Genomic DNA, 22,065 nt, shown 5'->3' with positions numbered 1-22,065 from the left:
AATTGTAGTCCATGGACATCTGGAGGACCACAGGTTGACTACCCCTGCCCTATAAGGCATATAAATCAAACTGGATGTGTGTGTCACTAAGAAGCATATATGAGCATTCATTTTCAACTGCCTCTTCTGACTTGGGTTCTCCATGAACTCATAAGCAGCCTGTATTACCTGTGAGTGCTGAGGCAACTGTAGCTCTACCCTCTTTCTGAGACAGATGACCTTGTCTGGCCCAGAGGGTGTCCTCTATCCCCTCTCTTCCCCCAGACCTCAGCCCTCTCTCTCTCTCTCTCTCTCTCTCTCTCTCTCTCTCTCTCTCTCTGACTTCTTCAACTCCCTCTCACTGACCAACTGCCCTTTTGGAATCCTCTCCTTCTAGAACCCCCCCCCCTTCTCCTTCAGGAGTGCCCCCTCCCATTAGGGATTCCCAGGCCCAATAGAGCTCTCTTTGGTTACCTAGGTATATGGGCCTATCACAACAATTAAAACAGAAACAAAATATATACAAAGGATTGACAATTCCAGATCTGGAAATTTGGGGTATGAAACCTGGGGATGGTGGGGCTTGGAGAGGGCAGGGATTTCAGGATATAACACCATGGAGTCTACCTTCCAAAGTAACCATTTATTTCAGGGGCACTGATCTCTGTAACCTGGAAATGAGCTGTATGCCCAGGGGATGCCCAGGTCCCACGTGGCGGTTAGCATCCCTAGTTCCCAAGCACCTTGTATGGTAAGGCAGGTTGAAACTGAGGGACAAGATGGGATCAAGATCACTCAGCAAAATTTCATGTCAGAGTAAATGGAGTGTGTTATGTATGTAATAGTGCTAATGTAGACAAACTGGAGTGTGTCCAGAGGAGGGCAACAAAGGTGGCAAGGGATTTGGAGATGAAAACATATGAGGAAAGGTTGGAGGAGCTTCGTCTTTTTAGCCTGGAGAGGAAACAACTGAGATGGGATCTGATAACCATCTTCAAGTATTTAAAAGGCTGCCATGTAGAGGATGAAGCAGAGTTGTTCTCTCTTGCCCCGGAGGGATGGACCAGAACCAATGGGATGAAATTAATTCAAAAGAAATTCCATCTAAACATCAGGAAGAAGAGGTGGCGGGTTTTCCATCTTTGGCGATTTTTAAACAGAGGCTGGATAGCCATCTGATGGAGAGGCTGATTCTGTGAAGGCTCAAGGGGGTGGCAGGTTACAGTGGGTGAATGATAGGGTTGTGAGTGTCCTGCATAGTGCAGGGGGTTGGACTAGATGACCCAGGAGGTCCATTCAAACTCTATGATTCTATGGTTCTATGATTTATGTCAACCACTATGCAAATGAAGGATTGTAATTCAACCAATCAGAGGCTCTACTTACATGAATTCATGGACCAATGAACTGCTCCTGTTAAGGACCATTCAGGTTCTCTGGCAGGCTAGCGAAACAGTATATAAGTTTGTGTTGTTCCTACGTTCCCTGTCTGGTATTTTGGTCGGTGTTCGGAGTCGATAAAAGAGCTGTGTTTTCAATGAACTTGTAGTCTGTGTCTACTGAACCCATAGACTGATTAGAGTGATTTTAGATCAGTTGTCTCTTGAACAGTACAGCAGGTCTCCACGCCAGGGGGACAAGGTCATTGTTTATGTAACTTGTTTGACCCAGGTTTTTTTTTTTTGAGGGGGGGGCAGTTGCTCTTCTTTTTCAGTGGTTTTGCATACACTTTTTACAAAAAGGACATTGATCTTGTTTTATGTCTGAACTTCTCGCTCCTTGGAGATCAGATAACTAGGTTTGATCTCAGCAGTCATTTTTCAAAGGGAAGCGGAGCTATTGGCATCACAGTCAGGTTTGCCAGAAAAGAAGAAGAGTAAACATTGTACGGCTAAGAGCAGAGGTTATCTATGGCAGACATCTCACAGCAATGCAGTCTATCATCACACAGTATTACACTATCGCTTCACCTGTGTGGTGTAAAGAAATGCGGCAGATTCCAAATGGACAGTAATAAATGAATAATAAGAAAACTCTCACAGACCGATTCTGCATGAGGAGAAAAGGCCAGGCAGGCACTTGTAAGGCAGCAGGGCTTATCCTTGCTTCCACCTGATGTCGGTGCTGGACCAGCCCTATCCCAGGTCTGGCACAGTTTGGGGCTCCGGTGCCCCGCAATAAGGGAACGTGGATATTTTCCACATTCCTTTGTCACCACAGGCACCATCTGAAACCATCTCCTCCATGCCTAAGTTGTTCTGGCAGGAACTAAAAATGTCCCAGTCAGCTCCGCAGCACTTCACAGCACCGCGGGGCTCAATAGGGCTTATTTGTTTGTTTTCAGGAAGGTGGGATTGCATTTTAATGCAATGCCATCTTCCTGCAAATAGCTCCCCCACCACCCCACCCCCTTGTATGGCAGAACCTGTCTGCCTTGGCTGTATCGTTGGGATGCAGAAATCCACTGCTGGTGGTCTGGAGTGGTGGCGCCAGTGCAGAATCGGCCACATTGTACCTTATGATCTTTGCTAACATCTTACTGTGTTCTTGTTATTTTGAAACTGAGAGATTTCATGGATGTGTGCATGAGAATCTGCGTAGACATGGGACATAATCCAAAGGAAGTTAGGCATAGCCATGTGCCATTAGGAATATTAGAAGAGGTGATTGTAAGCTGCTCTGGGACTCCTTCGGGCAGTAAAAAGCAGGGTTCAAGAAACCAGTTCTTCTGCTTCTTCTTTTGCTTCTTCTTTCCTGTGATAGTCAAGTCATTCCATCAGTTTCTGCCAAATATTCCACCATCACTCCCAAATGTTAATTTCCATTGGTTTGTTTACTATGTTTATGCCCCACCTTTCTTTCCAATGGCAACCCTGTCCTCCATTTTATCCTGCACTAGTTCAGTTAAGCTGAAGGAGAATTTTTGGAAATGATGCGGGCACATTGTCAATGTCAAGGATGCCAGGGGGCGATGATCTAGTTTTGGAGCAAAACTCTATGGTAGTATTTTCATTTGTAGATCTTAGAGCTCACTGGAAGTATATTGGGAGAGGCGGTCCCTTAGATATGCAAGACCCAGACTGAGATTATTCATAATTAAAGGTTGTTTGTTTGTTTAATTTACTGGGTGTCTAGGCTGCCCCTCTCCAAACAGTCTCAGGGCAGCTTACAACAGATTCACAGATCCATATAATTTTTGGAAATGATGCGGGCACATTGTCAATGTCAAGGATGCCAGGGGGCGATGATCTAGTTTTGGAGCAAAACTCTATGGTAGTATTTGGTTCTAACCATAGCATTCTGACCAAAATTCAAAGTATCACCTTCCCCATGACCCTGGCATGCTGACGTCACTTTGAGCATTCTTCCAGTTTGGGGTAAGTTTGGGGAGGCAAAGTGCGTCCACAAAGCTGGGGACCCCCACCCAGACCAGTGGACTTGGCAACTCTAGACACTCTAGTATTTGGGCAAAAATCCCATGGTAAAAATGACTTCTACTGTAGCCCCCCCCCCCCCCCAAAATACTAGAGTATCCCTGCATTACTGGCAACGCGAAGGTGTCACTTCCCGTGCATATTGGAAGTGACATCACTGGCAGCACAGCCCTGGGCCTACTTTTCCTGTCAATAAGTATCCCCTACCAGTTCCTAGAAAATACTGGCAGCTGTAGCCTATGGCCATCACTACATCCTCTGGCAGAATTAAATGTTCTGAATTATGAGCAGGTGTTTGACATTCTGAAATGGATGGAGGAGTTGCTGGCACGGTAATTTTGTACAGAGGGAAAGGTTAAGTGCCCCTGTCTTTTCACTTTCCCTGTTACCCCAAACAGATGTGGCCTTTCCTGTTATGGGAGATTAAGTGGGCTGTTATTAAATGGGTCCCCGTACAGCTTTTAGGCCTGACCGGCAACCTTCCCAGGAAACTGGGCCCTCACAATCTTCCTGGAGCAGTTGTTTGCTCACAAAGGCTTGTGGTTCAACCCGGAACAATTGCTTTCGAAACATAAGCAATATTGTCCTTTCAATAATTTCCTAGTAAAGCTCCAGCGATCAGTGTTCAGAGTTCTGAAGGTCTGCCTTGTTTATTTTTAGTTGCGCGGGAAAGTACAGAACGTTCCGAAGTACCTGCACATTGCTGAACTATTGTGCAAAACATTTGTGAAGAGTGGCTTTTCAGTGTCGTTGTTGTTGCTCTCATGATGTACTCTTCATTCCTGATGTTTCAAGACCACTTTAACTCATGTCCCTGCCACACTGTTGCTAGGATGGAAACAAGGCTTTTCAAAGCAATATTGATTTGCCTACCGGTATAAATTCTTGCAGAAATAGCTGGGAAGCTGGGGAGACTTTAAGGAGATAATGCATAGAATATACTCAAAGATGGTACATGCATAGGGTCGTCAACTCGGGTTGCGAAGTACCTGGAGATTTGTGGATAAAGCCTGAGGAATGATCTCAGCAGGATACAATGCCATGGAGTCAACAAAGCAGCCAGTTGCTTCAGGGGAATGGATTTCTGATGTCTGGAGATCAACTGTAGTTTCAGGAGATCTCCAGACTTTACCTGGAAGTTGGTAACCCCAATATGCACCATGAAATGATATGGACAGCTGCCATTTTGGGGGGACATGTCAAGAAATTGTAGCTATATACCTATAGCAAACTAGTTGGCACTAGATTCAAGGAATGCAAATTCCTAATTTTACCTTTTGCTGTGTCATGGAGGCATCTTGAGCAATGGAAGGGAAATGTCCTTCATTTGGATAGAGGAATAAGATCATAATAACATAAGAGAATTCATGTGGGATCAGGCTAATGGCTTATCCAGTCCAACAATCTGTGGCACCTAGTGGCAAAAACTCAGGGGCCATCAGGAAGTCCACCAGTGGAGCCAGAGGTCCTCCCACTGTTGCCCCCTGGGCACTAAGAACACAGTGTTATATTTTTACCCCATCCCCCAATAATCAAGTTTTTTGGGGGGTACACGTGTATCAAGTGTCATTCATCTGGCTGGAATTTGGCTGCCTAGTTTTGTAGCTGATTTTCATATTTTAGGACTAAATTCATATTTAGTGGTCAGCTTTGCATAACCTACTTTTTCAGGAGATATGTGCAAATGTACAATGTTCAGAGTTTTCCAGAAAACCTTGTATATTACATATTTTAGACATAGTGTAGAAGTGCCATAATAATTTGAACCACCTGCTTTGTGGGAGAGATATGCCAGTTTGGTGTAGTGGTTAGGAGTGCGCACTTCTAATCTGGCATGCCAGGTTCGATTCTGCGCTCCCCCACATGCGACCAGCTGGGTGACCTTGGGCTCGCCACGGCACTGATAAAACTGTTCTGACTGGGCAGTGATATCAGCGCTCTCTCAGTCTCACCCACCCCACAGGGTGTCTGTTGTGGGGAGAGGAATGGGAAGGCGACTGTAAGCCGCTTTGAGCCCCCTTTGGGTAGGGAAAACCGGCATATAAGAACCAACTCTTCTTCTTATTCAATGTCACATCTTCAGATTTTATTTTGGAGTAACTGTTATTTTGGACAGTCCACACAAAATTCAGCATTGTAAGTCAATTCAGGCATGGTTTAAGGTTTGCAGGGCCTATAGCACCAGAGCCAATTCAAGGATCTTTAGGGGTGTCATTGTTGATTTCAGTTTTAACCAGCTCTGTACTAACGTTTTCTTCCTTTTCTTCTCTCCTTCCTTTGCATGTTTCCATTGGTGCAGCTGACCATCTAGGAATTGAATTCATGGGTAAGTGTTGGTTTGTTTCCCTTCTTTCACTTCCCTGTTCAAATTGGCTGCTTTTTAAAACATTAATATTGCCAAACAGCTTTTGCGTTCAGGCTCTGTAAAGAGGTGTGAGATGCCAAAATGCTTTCCATGAAAAGAGCTTCCCTTTTTGAGAGCTTTTACTTATACGGAAATTTTATGAAAGCCAGCTGCTGTTCTGTATCTGGCAGACATCTGGGGTTGAACCATATGGAGAATTCCATCCTTCTCTCTTTCATGTTTCCTTTTTAACAAAAATCCAGAGTAATCCCTGTCTGGATGTAGTAACAGGGGGAGCCGCCTTCTACCAAGTCAGACCTTGGAGCACTCTCTCAGTATTATCAACTCTGGTCCAGAAGCAGCTCAAGGTCTCCTGTCAAGGGCTTTCATATTGCCAACTAACTGGAGGTGAAAGGGATTGAACCTGGAACCTTCTGTATGCAGAGCAGATGCTCTGCATCTGAGCCACAACATTACCTGGTGTGTTTTGGAATATGAGAGTAAAGGTAGATGGGGCGGAGGGGAAGCTGCTGGGTCCTTTTGTCTCCTGTCATTTTTCAGCTGAAAAACGACCCTCTTTGTAGGGCATGTTCATTCGCCTGTTGATGGGAACAGGCAGGGAAGATACACAGCTCAGATTGTTCCCCCTGCTGTCGAATGAAAAAAGCTACTTTTGGAGTCTGATCCTGAACTGAAGAAGGGTGCTGGGTGGGAAAGGCTTAAAAGAGGGTTGCCAACCTCCAGGTGGTACCCAGAGATCTCCCATTATTCAAATTGATCTCTGAATGGCCATGATCAGATCTCCTGGATAAAATGGCTGCTTTGGAGGGAGGACTGTATGGTATTATATGCTTCCTTCCCTCCTGAAACCCCACCCTCCATAGGCTCAACCCCCAAAATTGCCAGGTACTTCCCCCCCCCCCCCAGAGCTGGCAACCCTACATTAAACAGCCTATTTTTGATACAACTTAGCTAAAGGTGTTCAAGATGTGGAGGAAAGATCCATAGACAATTGCATAGTGTCATTTGAGCCCTAAAATAGCCTTTTGAAGAACATCCTTTCGGAATCTGAAATGAAGCATTTTATTATAGGAGGTGGACCTAAGGATGTTTTCAGATCATGCCTCTTGCATGGTTCTGGTATGCTGATAGCATCTGATTTTGAAGAGGGCCCATCTTTGGACTGGAATGAAGGATATTTGGTCAATGCCATTGACTGCTATTGAGACTTGTCCAGAAGTTGAGCAATGGAAGGAAAAGACTGCCTTGTTCTTTGCATGACAGGAGGGAAGTAGCACAAATTAGACATAAGTGTGAGTCTTCCCATTATGATGTGGTTGCACCTGAGGGCTTCTGCAGTGTTAAGGGTGTGAGGCAGGTAGAGGTCCAAAGTACATGAAATGGATCCAGAGCTGGCAAAGCTTCTTGCCTCTTCCATCCAGCAGGAAAAATCCCAATACTCTACAAGACCGTTTATGCACTGGAAGTTTCATGCCGAGCTGTAGGCTGGAGTTTTAGTTGTGGCAGGTTCCCCCACCCCTCTTCCTGCACCCACATGGGGGAGCATTTGGCCCAGTGCACCTCATCCGAACCCGATCTGTGTTCCTGCATGGGGAGTGGGGCAGTGAAGTTCCCAGTGCATAAACGGTCCAAGTGACTCTGCGATTATTGGAAACCTCATTCATTCACTCACACAGAGAGATGATTCAAAATATAGGCAACCAATTGGCTTCTGAGATTATGCTTGGTGCTTAGAGGGCCACAGTGGGAGGGCTTCTGGAGTCCTGGCCCTGCTGGTGGACTTCTTGATGGCCCCTGGATTTTGGCCACTGTATTACACAGAGTATTGGACTGGGTTGGCCATTGGCCTGATTCAACATGACTTCTCTTATGTCAGGGGCAGTGATGCTTTTGATTCTTGGTGCTTGGGGGGCTCCAGTGGGAGGGCTTCGGGAGTTCTGGCCCTGCTGGTAGACCTCCTGATGGCCCCTTGGCTTTGACCACTGTGTGACACAAAATGTTGGACTGGAATATGAAATGTGCATGTGTGCATACGTTTGTGTGTGTGTGCACATACGTGCATGTGTGTGTGCGTGCAAAATATTCAAGTAGAACAAAAAGAGAGAGCAAATACATATATAAAGTGTGTGTGTGTATATATATATAACTAGTAAGCAAGCCCGCTGCAGGGAAATGCAGCGGGCGCTAGGACTCACCGGCGGCGGGCTGGTCGGCGTTGTCGTCGGTGGCGGCGGCGGCAGCAGGCTTTTGTAGGCAGCAGGTAGGCAGGCTCCCTCGGGCGGCGGGCTGACGCGGCGAGAGGCGCGAAGCGCCTCTCACCGCATCAGTCCGCCAGGCAGGGAACCCCCGGCAGCCGCGCTTCGCGCGACTGCTGGGGGCTCCCTCGGGCGGCGGCCTGACGCGGCGAGAGGCGCTTCCCGCCTCTCGCCGCGTCAGTCCGCCAGGCAGGGATCTCCCAGCAGCCGCGCTTCGCGCGACTGCCGGGGGCTCCCTGGGGCGGCGGCCTGACGCGGCGAGAGGCGCTTCCCGCGTCAGGCCGGGAGCAAGCTACGCGCGGCTCGCAGTTGCTCAGGCTGGGAATCGGAGGGACCAATCGGCAGGCGCGAAGCGCCTGCCGATTGGTCCCTCCGATTGTCTGTCGTGAGGAAGGGTCCAACCCGGACCCTTCCTCATCACGGACAAAGCCCACCTCAAGGGGGCTTAACGAATTATTTAGTCCGTGGCGCCCGTGGCGCCACGGGCTGTTTAAAGATATGTAGGGAATTTTTAGCTGAGTAATAATATTTCACCAACAGGCTTCTTCAGGGGAATCTATCAGTGTTCTTTCAGCCAGTATGCAACATCCTATAATAGTGAACCAAGCAAATGGCTTGAGCAATTGAAGCATTTGGAAGCACTATTAAAGAGATCAATGTTTAGTGCTCTAGAGCAGCTGTCCCCAACCCCCGGTCCAGAGACCAGTACCAGTCCACGGATCAGTCGGTACCGGGCCGCAGCTCCTTGTCCTCTGCAGCTGCTGCCTCAGGGGCTGCCCGGCTACTCTGCTGCCGGCTCACCTTTATTGCTCTCCGGCAGCTGCCATGACTGGGGCTCCCCCTCGGTGTGGCAGTGCGCAGCTGCTGCTGGCAGCACCCCCCCCCCCAGTGGGTGGTGGGAAGTCAGGGGTGCCGGCAGGAAAGCAAGTGGAGCAGGGGCTCAGACAGTGGCGACGTCCCTCGGCAAAAGACTACCCCTCCCCGGGCCTCAGCAAAATTGTCAAGCGTTGACCAGACCCCGGTGATAATAAGGTTGGGGACCACTGTTCTAGAGGGCATTATTTTACCATTACTAGTTGCAATCAGAATTATTTTTGTGGGTTTCCATAGCTGTATTCCCCATAACAATCATGTGCAAAGGGCTTACATTTTGGGAAATGAACTTTACTTCAGCCACTAGCATTATTGAAACTGACTCTTTACCCCTGGTTCCTTTGATTTACTCTTCATTTCACCTAGATTTCAGTCAGTTCACCTGCTGGGGTAGGCAGAAATACCTATATAAACTAAGGAATAAAACTTGCTCAGAGTGAGATGCATGCCTACTGGGAAGCAAGGCAGCAGCCTCATTCCAGTCTCGTAGGACTTGGACTCTCGAACAGCCTACAGCAGGCTAGTTCTGCAGATGTATTTGCAACAAGTTGCAACAAATAACATAAAGGGAAACAAAAGCCCAACCTGGAAAACAGGCGAGAACCAAAAAGGTTAGGGATAGAACCAAATGTGGGGGGAAATACACAATTAATTGATAGAGCTCAAAAATGCTGAAAAACTATAAACTGATTGGCATTCCTGGTGTAATCATTGAGATCTTTTGCGTGCCAAACAGAAATTCTTTTGTGGTTTTTAAACATTTTTGAGTAATAATACATTATATTTTTCTACATTTGTGTTTATCCCTAACCTTTTACCAAAAAAAAAAAAAATCCGAATTCAGTGACACCTTTAAGACCAATTTGGGTTCAGTTCAGCTGATTCATGCATAAATTGGTCAAACTGAATTTGAATCACCCATGGCTTTTTCATTCATTGCATATACTCTCACTGTCAAATATTTGCATTCCAGTGCCCCGTCCCCCATCGTTCTCCGATCATTTCAAAAACCTGGTTCAGTCATAGTAATATATATATATATATGTAAAAGATAGATTCAAGTGGGTAGCCATGTTGGTATGAAGCAGCACAACAAAACAAAAATGAGAGTCCAGTGGCACCTTTACGACCCACCGAGAGCCAGTTTGGCATCCAGGCTCAAGGCAGTGTGTATGTATTTCTACAACGGGGTTAACATCAGAATATAAAAACTATAATAATAAATAATAGTAAAAATTCTTCTCAATGATCCGTCTCAGTATATCTGGGTAAATAAACAGAAAGAAGTGTCCAAGCTGGCAATGGCAAAAAGCTTTATTCAGAACGAGTTCCTAGGTATAAAACCTCGTTTTCGTATTTTACTTCCTCAGTAAACTTATTTCTGAATTGTCCCCCCCCCCAGGGATACAAACAAAGTCTTCAATCCACTACCTAATTCTTATATTTTATATACCTTATACTTTATATTTTAAGCCATATAATTTGGGTCTATTAATATCAAAGGTCCATAAAGGTAACTATCTTATAAATCAGTGGTCCCCAACCCCCAGTCCGGAGACCGGGACCGGTCCGTAGATCAGTTGCTACTGGGCTGCGGCTCCTCCTCATCCTCCTTCCCAGCTGCTGCCTCAGGGGTTGCCCTACCACTCTGCTGCCAGCTCACCTTTGGTGCTCTCTTGCAGCTGACATTGCTGGGGCTCCCCCTCGGCGTGGCACTGTGCAGCTGCTGCTGGCAGCACCCCCCAGTGGGCAATGGGAAGTCAGGGGCGCCAGCAGGAAAGAAAGCAGAGCAGGGGCTCAGGCGGCGGCAACGTCCCTCGGCAAAAGACTACCCCCCCCCTGACCTCAGTAAAATTGTCAAATGTTGACCGGTCCCCAGTGATAAAAAGGTTGGGGGCCACTGTTATAAATGATAGTTCTGTCAGGGCGCATATCTCTGCCAGCAGCATATTTCACCAGGTTGGGGCCAGGGCCAAAAAGGCCCTGGGCTTAGCTGTAGCCAATCACTGTTCTTTAGAACCAGGAAACACCGGCAGATTTGCATGTGTCGATCTTAGAGCTCACTGGAAGTATATTGGGAGAGGCGGTCCCTTAGATATGCAAGACCCAGACTGAGATTACTCATAATTAAAGGTTATTTGTTTGCTTGTTTAATTTACTGGGTGTCTAGGCTGTCTCTCTCCAAACAATCTCAGGGTAGCTTACAACAGATTCACAGATCCATATAATAGTCTCATTAAAACATTAACATTATATAACAATAACCCAAAGCATGCTCCCTTAATATATCTCCCCCCAACTCACAAATTTCAACCAGGCACAAGTGACAAGAGTAGGGACTAGGCAAGGGGGTGGGTGGGGACATACATTCAGCCAGTAAAAGTGCAGCCCTTGGCCTCAACCCAAAGCCTGCTGGAAGAACGCCGTCAAAACCACTTCCGAAACTGCCGGACCTCTGTTGAGACATGCCGCATGTGTCAGGGAGACATCGCTGAAGCTCAGACGCTAAAGGCTAAAAGTTACGCATCCTCCTGGTTTTGATACTTAACCTGTACAAGGCCTGCCAGCCAGCGGGAGAGAGGCTGCGTTTGGGAGGTCGAAACCTCGCATGTCAGCAAATGCCCATCAGCTAATGGAGCATTTTTTTTCCCCAAAGAGGAACCTCAGTGGGTTAAGCAAACACAAACTTGTCATTTCTGCCAGACAGCTTGCCTAATCCCTTTTGAAAACGCTTGAAAGGTGCGAGGCACAGAGTCAGCTGAAATTTCCTGGCAAAGACGCTCAAGTGATCCTGTCACTTACCCCCATATTGTTTCGGCAGGCTTCTTCTTCAGTTTGGTAAGTGGTGCTGGGAAATAATGCATTGTCAGGAGGGAGCCTTGTAAAAATCAGAACAAATAGCAGTGAAACCCTGAGTCGGGAAGTCGGAGCATTTGGAAGGGTATGGACCCTAGCTTTTGTGAGACATTTCATAGACATATGGAAGCGGGACAATTTCCTGTTGTGGGATCGAGGCTCTGCCTAGGGCTGCCTGCTCTGGGGTGGGAAATATCTGGAGATTTGGAAGGCAGAGCCTGGTGTTTGGGGAGGGAAGGGATTTCAGCAGGTGTGATGCCATAGAGCACGGGTAGGTAAACTATTGCTCTCCAGATGTCCATGGACTGCAATTACCATGATACCCTGACAACTGGCCGTGCTGTTAGGGTCTCATGGTAGTTGTAGTCCATGGACATCTGGAGAGCCACAATTTGAGCATCCCTGCCATGGAACCAACCTTGTGAAGTGGCCATTTTCTCCAGGTGATCTCAGTTGTAATTTCAATGGATCTGCAAGCTGGCAACCTTAGCTGTGTCCTCTGTGTGTAAAGGGTTGTCAAGCTGCAGCTAACTTATGGGCTTTTCAAGACCAGACAGGAACAGAGTTTGCTGTTTCCTGTTTCTGCGTAGGGACCATGAACGACCTTGGTGGTCTTCTGTCCAAGTACTAACTCATGCTAACCCTGCTTAGCTTCTTAGATATGATGAGATAAAACAAACATAGGCCATTCCTTCCCTCCTTCCCTTTCCTTCCTCCATCTCTCCGTTCTTTTAACCCCCTTCCTTCCTTCCTTCCTTCCTTCCTTCCTTCCTTCCTTCCTTCCTTCCTTCCTTCCTTCCTTCCTTCCTTCCTTCCTTCCTTCCTTCCTTCCTTCAACATAAAAGAGTCCAGTAGCACTAGCGAAATCTGTGGCAAAGTAGCAGTTTCCATGAATCACTGTTAACTTCTTCAGATTGTTTTTATTAGATAATTAAAATAAAATGACATGAAACCTTTCAGACTGTTAATAATCAATACGCAAAAGGAACTTACAGCAGAGGACTTCTACCTTACAGATGTTTTGATGCAGCAGTTAGGGTTGCCAGATACCCCCTGGCTACCCATGGAAGATGAAGGGACAGGGCCCCATTTCCAGATTAAGAAACTCTTGAAGATTAGGGGAATGAGCCTAGAGAGGTCAGAGACCTGAGTGGGGTACAGTGCCATAGAATCAATGCTTAGCATTCATATTGAAGGGAGGGGTACAATGGAATAAGGTCTAGATGTTGTGATGGTCGAGCTTCCCCCCTCTCGAAGCCAGTAACAGAGTTTTCAGTAAATTGAATAATAGAGAGACTTCAGGAAAGAAGAAACTAGAGATCTCCAGGCAATCCCTCATTAACCCAGCCTGGCCTGGTCAGTGATTGGAGGAGAAATACGTGATAAAACTCAGGGGAGCAAGGAGGAAGCTCTTTTTGGTCCATTGGAGAAGACAGAACTCTTAACTGAGGTCTGGAGGAGGCATTCATTGATGATGTGCTGAGCAGAATGGCTAGAGGGAGCTGCAAGGTAATGGAAACTTTGTAGAGATCTATAACATCCTAAGCCAAGGAGCCATTACTATATTATAACATCTGAAAGAGCATGTATAGAGAGGGGGACAGAGGGATTTTATTTTACCCATTTCATTTGAACCCATTGCTCAATCTGTGCTGTGTCAAAAGTATGCTTGTGAACATTCTCTTTTTAATCTTATAACTTCATAAAGATGCAGTCTGCAGTCAGGAAGGTGAAGATTGCATCTCAGGCTGTCATTAGCATCAAACCTTCCCTACTCAGTCATATTTCCTCTCCTTTCTAAGCCAATAAAGGGTGGAATTCAGCTCTTAAGTCCTCATAGAAGAACCAGGAACACTGCAATGCCAGCCTGAATGTGATAATTATTCTGAAGGCTCATTCTTCTGTCTGTGTGACCACAGCAGTGTCAACAACGGCAACCATAAACAATTTTATTAGAGCAAAAACATAAAAACAGCCCATGCGTGACTCCAGGCTCAATACTGCAGCCGCATCAATACAGTGCTTTGGCAAGCATGTCTGCCAATTGTCTTTTTTTTCCTTTGTAAGGTTTATTGAAATTGGGCTCACCACATATAAATCTTTCTTTAGGTTTATTTAAATATTATTAATGCCATGTAGGAAAAAAAATCATTGGAATTATCTCCCCCTCCTCACTCACACACAGAGAATCATAGAATAATAGAGTTGTAAGGGAACTCCTGGATCATATAGTCCAACCCCCTGCACTATGCAGGACACTCATAACCCTCTCGCTCATCCACTGTAACCTGCCACCCCCCTTGGACCTTCACAGAATCAGCCTCTCCGTCAGATGGCTATTCAGCCTCCATTTAAAATTTCCAAAGATGGAGAACCTACCGCCTCCCAAGGAAGCCTGTTCCATTGAGAAACCATTTTGTCAGGAACTTCTTCCAGATGTTTTGACAGAATTTCTTTTGCATTAATTTCATCCCATTCGTTCTGGTCTGTCCCTCTGGGGCAAGAGAGAACAATTCTGCTCCATTCTCTATATGGCACCCTTTTAAATCCTTGAAGATGGTTATCAGATCCCCTCAAAGTCATCTCCTCTCCAGACTAAACAGACCAAGCTCCCCCAACCTTTCTTCATACTTCTTGGTCTCCAAACTCCTCACTATCTTTGTTGCCCTCTTCTGGGCACACTCCAGTTTGTCTACAGCTCTGTTCATCTGTGGTAGCCAAGCAGAGCAGACAACATGTGGAGAAAAACCCTGGGCTAAGATGGCATTAAATTAAAGGGCTACTAAAATTTAAAGAATTGTACAGAAAAGAGAATTCTGCCTGCTGTCGTTTCTGCCAGCATTTTATTATTCAAGTCCAGTAGCACCTTAGGACCCCAACAGATTCTTGGGCTGCAAGCTTGGATCGTCAAAGCTCTCTTTGTCAGGTAGGGAACTCTGACTCAAAATTCTTGTTGGTATCTAAGGTGCTAGTGGAATAAAATCTTGTTCTTCTACTGAAGGTCAGCATGGTTGCCCCCTTGAACTGTTTGATCATTGTGATGTAACCTGGCAATTATAGGAGGCAAAGAAGATGAAGAAAAGGCTATGGGACTACTGAATTCAGTGAGCCAGTGTGAATGAATAGGCTAAAGGCAGCCAAGAGAGGAATGAATTCTTGCCAAGTCCTCTCTTCAATATTCTTCATTCCTTCATTCCCTAGAATGCACCAGGATGACTCTCTTACTTATCCACACGTATAGCTTGTAAATTATTATTCCTGGAATGCCTGATACGGTTGCTAACCTCTCCATGTTTGCCCTGAAAATCTGCATCCTCTAGAATATCTGTTCCCCTGTAGCAGTTTTCCTCAACTTTTTTACCACTGAGAAACCCCTGAAGCATTCTTCAGTATTTGAGAAGCTGCAGAAGAGGTGCAATTTTGCAGAATATGGAGTCCTTCCCCTTCTCACCCCCTCCAGGCCCATCATTGGAAATCTTGGGAGGGGAGGGCAGGCCAGCATTACCATATATGATCATATCACCCAAAGAATGTTTAACAAATTTTAAACATATATTAAAAATAATTAACCATTCAGGAAACCCTTCCAGGACCATCAAGAAACTCCAGGGTTGAGAAAGCCTGACCTCTAAAGATCAATTCCCCTTCTTTGGAAGATTGACTCTATGGCATTATACCCTGCTGAGGTCCCTCCCCAAGCCCCAACCTCTACAGATTCCAACCCACCCCCCCAAATGTCCAGGTATCTCCCAGTCTGGAGGAGCTTACCACCCCAATGCCCAATGGCTAATACTGCAGTGGAGAAGTAAAAATGGATGGAGGTGAGCTAAGACAAGAGCATGTCCATCTCTGATTGGAGTCTGCACTTGGAGACACTCCCCCTCTCCCAATCTGGTCCTGAAGGTCCCTTTGTCTGAGCATGTGTGATCTTATCTGCTTTCCCTATCCCTGCCACTCATCTGCCATCTTTTTTGCAAGGGTTTCAGCCCTGCTTCGAAGGAGACAGCTGAATTCTTTGTCTCTCTGTTCTAGTTTTGCCTAACACAAGGATTGCTGGATCCGAATGGCACTATTTTCTAGAGCCAGCTTGGTGTAGTGGTTAGGAGTGTGGATTCCTCACTCCCCCACATGCAACCAACTGGGTGACCTTGGGCTCATCACAGCACTGATAAAGCTGTTCTGACCAAGCAGTAATACCAGGGCTTTCAGCCTCACCTACCTCACAGGGGGTCTGTTGTGGGGAAAGGAAAGAGAAGGTGACTGTAAGCTGCTTTGAGACTCTTTAGGGTAGAGAAAAGCAGCATATAAGAACCAACTCTTCTTCTTCTTCTTCTTCTTCTTCTTCTTCTTCTTCTTCTTCTTCTTCTTCTTCTTCTTCTTCTACCGCTGTCCCTTTCCTTCCTCTTTCCCATCCAAATGCCAGCCCTGCCTTGTTTCCAAGAATTATTTTTGCTTCACTCCCATCTCAGCACCTGTGCTTTAAGTTTGAGTGAATTCTGGAATGATCAGGAAACAGACTCATTATGCTGCTAGCTTAATTTCCATTTTCTTCTTGGCTTTCTCCTTTTTCGTGCCATGAAGGATGTTCTGGGGAAAAGCCTGTAAGAGGTTTATCCAGGATAGATTTTGTAGATGTGTGAAAAGAACCCAAGTGTGCTGTTGTAATTAAACACCTAAAAGGTCATGCATAACAAACTCAGCTTTTTAAACAAACCTAAAAGAGCAGCAACCTGAGAGGTCTTTATCTATCTCCCTGAGTCTCTTATATATCTGGGCTAAATGTTATATTACAACTGCAAGCATTTGTGCAGGGTGGGGACTTTGAATATGTGCTGTTCATTTCCTATAGGGATTATTTTTTTCTTTACCCCTTTGTACGAGTCTTCCTGCTTTTACAAGTAGCTTTGCCAGTGTGAGAGACTTCAATTTCTAAATAAGTAAACTCATGGAATTAAAGTTTCTTTATTAAGAAAATGCAAACATCTACATTGAAAGCATAGTCAAGACTCAATTACAAAGCATAGGGTGAACAATATAGGGGCTCCCCCCCCCCCCTTGGGAACTCGAACCAGGCACAGTTCAAAGCAGTCAAAATATTAAAAGGTATCCCCTGTGCAAGCACCAGGTCATGTCTGACCCTTGGGGTGACGCCCTCTAGCGTTTTCATGGCAGACTCAATACGGGGTGGTTTGCCAGTGCCTTCCCCAGTCATTACCATTTACCCCCCAGCAGCAAGCTGGGTACTCATTTTACCGACCTTGGAAGGATGGAAGGCTGAGTCAACCTTGAGCCGGCTGCTGGGATTGAACTCCCAGCCTCATGGGCAGAGCTTCAAACAGTGTGTCACTGCCTTACCACTCTGCGCCACAAGAGGCTCTTGTCATATATAGAGATAATCATTTAGCAATCAAAGGACAGGAAGGTCTGGGAACTACAGGTCATGGAAGAAAGGGAGGGGAAGGAATGTGAAAGGATGGGAAGGAGCCATAAAAGATAGTAGCAGGAAATCGACCTTGGGGTGTCAAGCAAAAGCATCTGTGTTACTTCAGGACAAAAGGCCAGGCTAAATCAACACCCTAACCAGCTAAATCAACACCCTAACCACACTGTGGTCCCCACTACTCCTGGGTGATTTGCGGTAGTAGGTCCCCTCCCCATGTATGGGTTGAGAGAGGGTGGGCAGTGGGACGAAGTCCGGGGCTTCAAGGAGGGGATGAGGACAGACGATAAACACAGTCTTTTTGTCTTAATTTTACTCACTTTTAATTTAGGTATGTTAACTCTGGTATTGTGAATGATGAATTTTTTACTTAATGGATCCAGTCTATTTTTCCAGTTCTCTTATGTAAGGTTACACAGATTTCTACCAGTTCACCTCTTGGGAGAGCCCCCCCCCCAAAAGGTGCCAAACTCAGTACACAATCTCACAAACCCTGGTTACTTATACCCTTTTAACATATTGCTTTAGGCAGAAAGTAATTGTGCCTAATATGGGTGGCTAGCTATCAAGCAGAACAAAGTTTGAGTCCAATGGCATCTATAAGACCAACAAAGTCTTATTCAAGGTGTAAGCTTGCACGCACACTTCCACAAACATAATGAAATGGGAATTACCAGTCCATACTTATAGGTTGAGGCTGAGCAGTAAATCAGTTATATGGTCTTCCAGGCATAACAAGTTAAGTGAATTTGTGGGGAATAAAGAAAACAAAAAGTTAAAAATTTTAAATATTTGGGCATCACTTATCACTCTAACCTTACCTTAACTGGTCAACCCACTGAATCCAAACAGTTAATTTGGCCAAATGTTCCTCTGCCCAAATTAAATTACAAACATTAAAACTCTGTATATAAAACCCTGTTCTAGTCCTGTGGCTGTAAGACCCCATACAAGCCACAAGATTGGCAACCAAACTTCCCTAGTCCCTCAACCAGACCACTCTAGAGGTGCGGGTTTTAATAGCAAATCAAACCTATTGTTCCAGTACTAACCTCAACCAAAGACCTGTTGGAAGAGCTCCATTTTACAGGCCCTGCAAAATTGTGACAGCTCCAACAGAGCCCTCAGCTCTTCCAGGAGCACATTCCACCAGGACAGGGCCCGGACCAAAAAGGTCCTGGCCCTGGTCAAGGCCAGACATACCTCCTTGGGGCCAGTGACCTCCAAGAGATTAGCACTCATGAAGTGTCCTTCAGTGGGTATAAGCAGACAAGCAGTACCTCAGATAGGCAGGCCCCAAACCACAAATGGCCTTAAAGATCAAAGCCAAAACCTTGAACTTGATCTGGACCATGACCGGTAACCGGTGTAGCTGCCTCAGCACAGGGTGGATATGTGCCCCCCAAGGTTTATTTGTGAGGACCCTAGAAGCTGTGTTCTGTACCATCTGGAGTTTCTGGGTCAAGGATAAGGGTAGGCCAGTGTAGTGTGAGTTACAGAAATCCAGTCTAGAGTTGAGTGTTGCACAGATCGTAGTGGCCAAGCTGTCTGGGGGCAGGGAGGGTGCTAGTAGCCTCACCTGGATTCCTCAATGCAGCTGACAGACATGGGGGAATCCTAGACCCCTGTTTCCCCCCCACACACACACACACACACACAAAACCAAGGTCCCATCCCTAAACATGAACTGACTGAGCAAAGAGTCAGATACCAGAAGGCAGTATTATCCAGGCAATCCCACAGTTCTTATGAAGAGATCCTTCTACTGAATACAAAGCAAATGGAAACAAATGCCTGTACCTCGCAATCTGTATGTTGATCATTTGGAGCTACAGTTTGGATGAGAGAACCTCAACTGCACATCTTTAAGTCTGATGAGAGGCCTTGAGCAAGTCACCAATATTTATTCTAAATCACCCCCAAAGCTTGTTGAAAGAACAAGAGGAGATCACCCCGCATGTGCTATCATGAGACTATAAGAATGGTGGATATGAACGAGGACTGAATTGTACTGGGGTTTCTAGCTCTGGGTTGGGGAATACTTAGAAATTTTGGAGGTGGAACCTCGAAAGCATGAATTTGGGGAGGGGAGGGACCTCAACAAGGTACAGTGCTACAGAACAGGCTATCTCAGCCAGGTTTCATGACCCCCTGGGGTTTCTTGATAGCCCTGGAAGGGTTTCCTTAGTGAGTGGGAGTTAATTATCTTTTGATATATTTTTAAAAAATATGTATTGGGTGATATGACCAGATATAATAATGTCAGCCTCCTCCTCAAGGTGGCCACTGATAGGCCTGGAGGGGTTAGGGAGGGGAGGGGACCCTAGGTGGGTGAGTACACACTTATGCTTTCCAGCCATATTTGGCATGACAGCACCACTTCTGGGAATTCTCAAAGTCTGAAGAATGGTTTGAGAAAGGCCATCCAAAACAACCATTTTCTCCAGGGGAATTGATCTCTGCAGTCTGGAGATCAACTGTAAAAGCACAAGATCTCTAAGCTCCCCTGGAGGTTGGCAATCCTAGAAAGTACATCTGTGATGTGTTCTCTTTTGCCCTTCTTATCAGTTGTCTTTCTTCTTTCCCCCAGTTTGCCTTTTTTTTTTCCTGTGGTGCCTCTCCGCCCATTCCTTCTCCATCTGCATGTCCACAAATGAAGGTTATCAGTTGGGCCAAATGTTTTCATGAAGGTGACAAATACTCATTGGGGAAAGCTCTCATCAGGAGTCATTCCCAAGGAAAAATAAGCTCATGAATGCTGCAATGTCAACAAGGGTGTTCAGTGGTTTGCACCATTTGTAGTGGGAACGGCACCTCTGGTCACCACATAATGATACGAGCATTGAAAAACTGGGGTTCTACAGTGAGTGTTACACCACTTCATCAGCCGCCGGGACACAAAAGGACATCTTACTTACTTGCTACAAGATTCTGCTTCATGGACTGTTAATGAAGTCCTAATAAAGGAGACTTTGTCTCTACACTGGCCTTTCCTTTAATGGCAACATTCATTTTCATAATGTACTCTTGGAAACATTTTTATGTACTCAGGGAAGGTTTACTTCCTAAAACTGTAGTTTAGATATATCATTTAAAACCATAATTTATTTATTCTAGATCAGCCTTTCTCAACTTTTTTTTACCATTGAGAAACCCCTGAAACATTCTTCAGCCTTTCAGAATCCCCAAAAGTGGCACGATCATGGTGAATATGGTTGGGAAACATAGTTGTGAACATGTCCACCTGCAGCCCCTCCCCCTCTAAGCCCATCATTGGCCATTTTGAGAGGGGGGCACAGGTCTACAGGACCATATCCTGTCATAGTGACTGCTAAATGTTTAACACATTATTTTTAAAAAAATGATTAATTCCCACCCATTTGAGAAACCTTTCCAGGCCATCAAGAAACCCAAGGGTTTCATGAAACCATGGTTAAGAAAGCCTGTTTTCGATCCTTAGGATGGTCAGCCCCCAAGTCTTTGTGGTGGTGATATATGGATATATTTTTCCCAGGGCCTGAAGATGTAGGGTAGAGATTCTCACCATGGATCCTGTAGACATCATGGCATCCACCAATACATTTTCCTGGTGCCCATCAAGAGTTTTTAAAAAGTGGGTGGGGTCACGTGGTGCTTTTATTCAGCATGGCTTCTCATTGGCCATGCAGATCTCTAAAAATGTAACTTCAGCAGTGGCTACCACCCCAAAGCAAGGATCATATAACTAAAGGTAAGCTATGAGTACTGTAGAAGCTATCTTTAAAATGGTATTTTCATTTTAGAAGGCATCCTGTTAAAACACGTATCCTGCCTAAAATGTTGTAGAGTTACTGTTAGAGTTATACAGAAGTTAATTCCCAGACATTTTGTGATTGGCTCCACCTGCAGTCACAGCCATTTTGTGGTTGTGCAATCCATCCCGTGTCAGAATAACAAAGGCACCCATCCATCAAGGAGGTTAGTGACCTCTGGTCTACTCTAGAGCATTGATTCTCAACATGGATCCCTTAGATGCTGCACACTAATATCTTTCCCAGTGACCTGTTGCTTCTTCTACAAATGTGCCTTTGCAAAACCAGTAGCCCATCCTGACTTTCCTGTTTTATTGGAGGAAAATGTGCTTCAGAAGACCTCAAGAGGCATCCTCCTTTGGGTGTTCAGGAAATTGCTGTCCCATTCGGAAATAGCTGTTCCATCAAAGAAGGACATTTGACTTGTAACTACCTGACAATTTATACCTGTCCTCAATGGCCTATTTATGTCTGTTCAGAATATATTCATTTTTCTCTTTCATTGCTTATGACTGCCTGGACATAATAGGACTGTGTGTAGGGGAAGTGTGATGGCCAGTCCCTGGTTGGGGCTGGAGACTCAGCGTGTCACCTGGGCTGGACTGGAGACACTTGCTTGCCTTGGCCCTTCCTGACCCTGGAGTGGGCAGAGTTCCCAACTGGGCTGTGAGCCAGCAGCACGGTAGAGGAATGTGTGCAGCTTTTCTGCCAGCAGTAGAAATCAAAACAGAGTCAGGAGCTATCTTTTACCTGACTGGGCATAGGCAGGCAGAAAGGCAAGTCAAGAGGCAGTCCAAAGGTTGCAGGCAGGTAGACAGGCAGTATAATCCTAAAGTGCTCCAAGAGTCAAGGACAGACAGGAGTTAGCAAAGCTGAGAGCAATCTGGGTCAAGAACAGGCAGGTAATCAGGCTGGGTGGGAGTCCAGATGTTCTGATATGGAAATGGCAGCAGTCTCCCTTGTTGCATCCAGACTGAACACTCAGTGTACCTCTGCCTCAAACAGGCCTAGCTGGAGAACAAGTACAGCACCCGCTAAGACTAACTCAGGGAGTCCAGGACTTTCAGTCCTA

At 45.8% G+C, this 22,065-nt stretch overlaps 1 protein-coding gene across 4 annotated transcripts in view; it reads left to right on the top strand.

The window, feature by feature from the left end:
• The window catches only part of NRG3 (neuregulin 3), an 805,324-nt gene that overhangs the window by 685,155 nt on the left and 98,104 nt on the right, over nt 1-22,065 (top strand). For all 4 annotated transcript variants that reach the window (XM_077350812.1, XM_077350811.1, XM_077350814.1 and 1 more), the window contains exon 4: nt 5,713-5,739. In XM_077350812.1, the coding sequence (XP_077206927.1) occupies nt 5,713-5,739 (27 nt within the window). The remainder of the gene's footprint in view (nt 1-5,712; nt 5,740-22,065) is intronic.

The sequence above is a fragment of the Paroedura picta genome, chromosome 8 (assembly GCF_049243985.1).
Source record: "Paroedura picta isolate Pp20150507F chromosome 8, Ppicta_v3.0, whole genome shotgun sequence".
Lineage (NCBI taxonomy): Eukaryota > Metazoa > Chordata > Lepidosauria > Squamata > Gekkonidae > Paroedura > Paroedura picta.
This window is presented reverse-complemented; position numbering and strand designations above follow the sequence as displayed.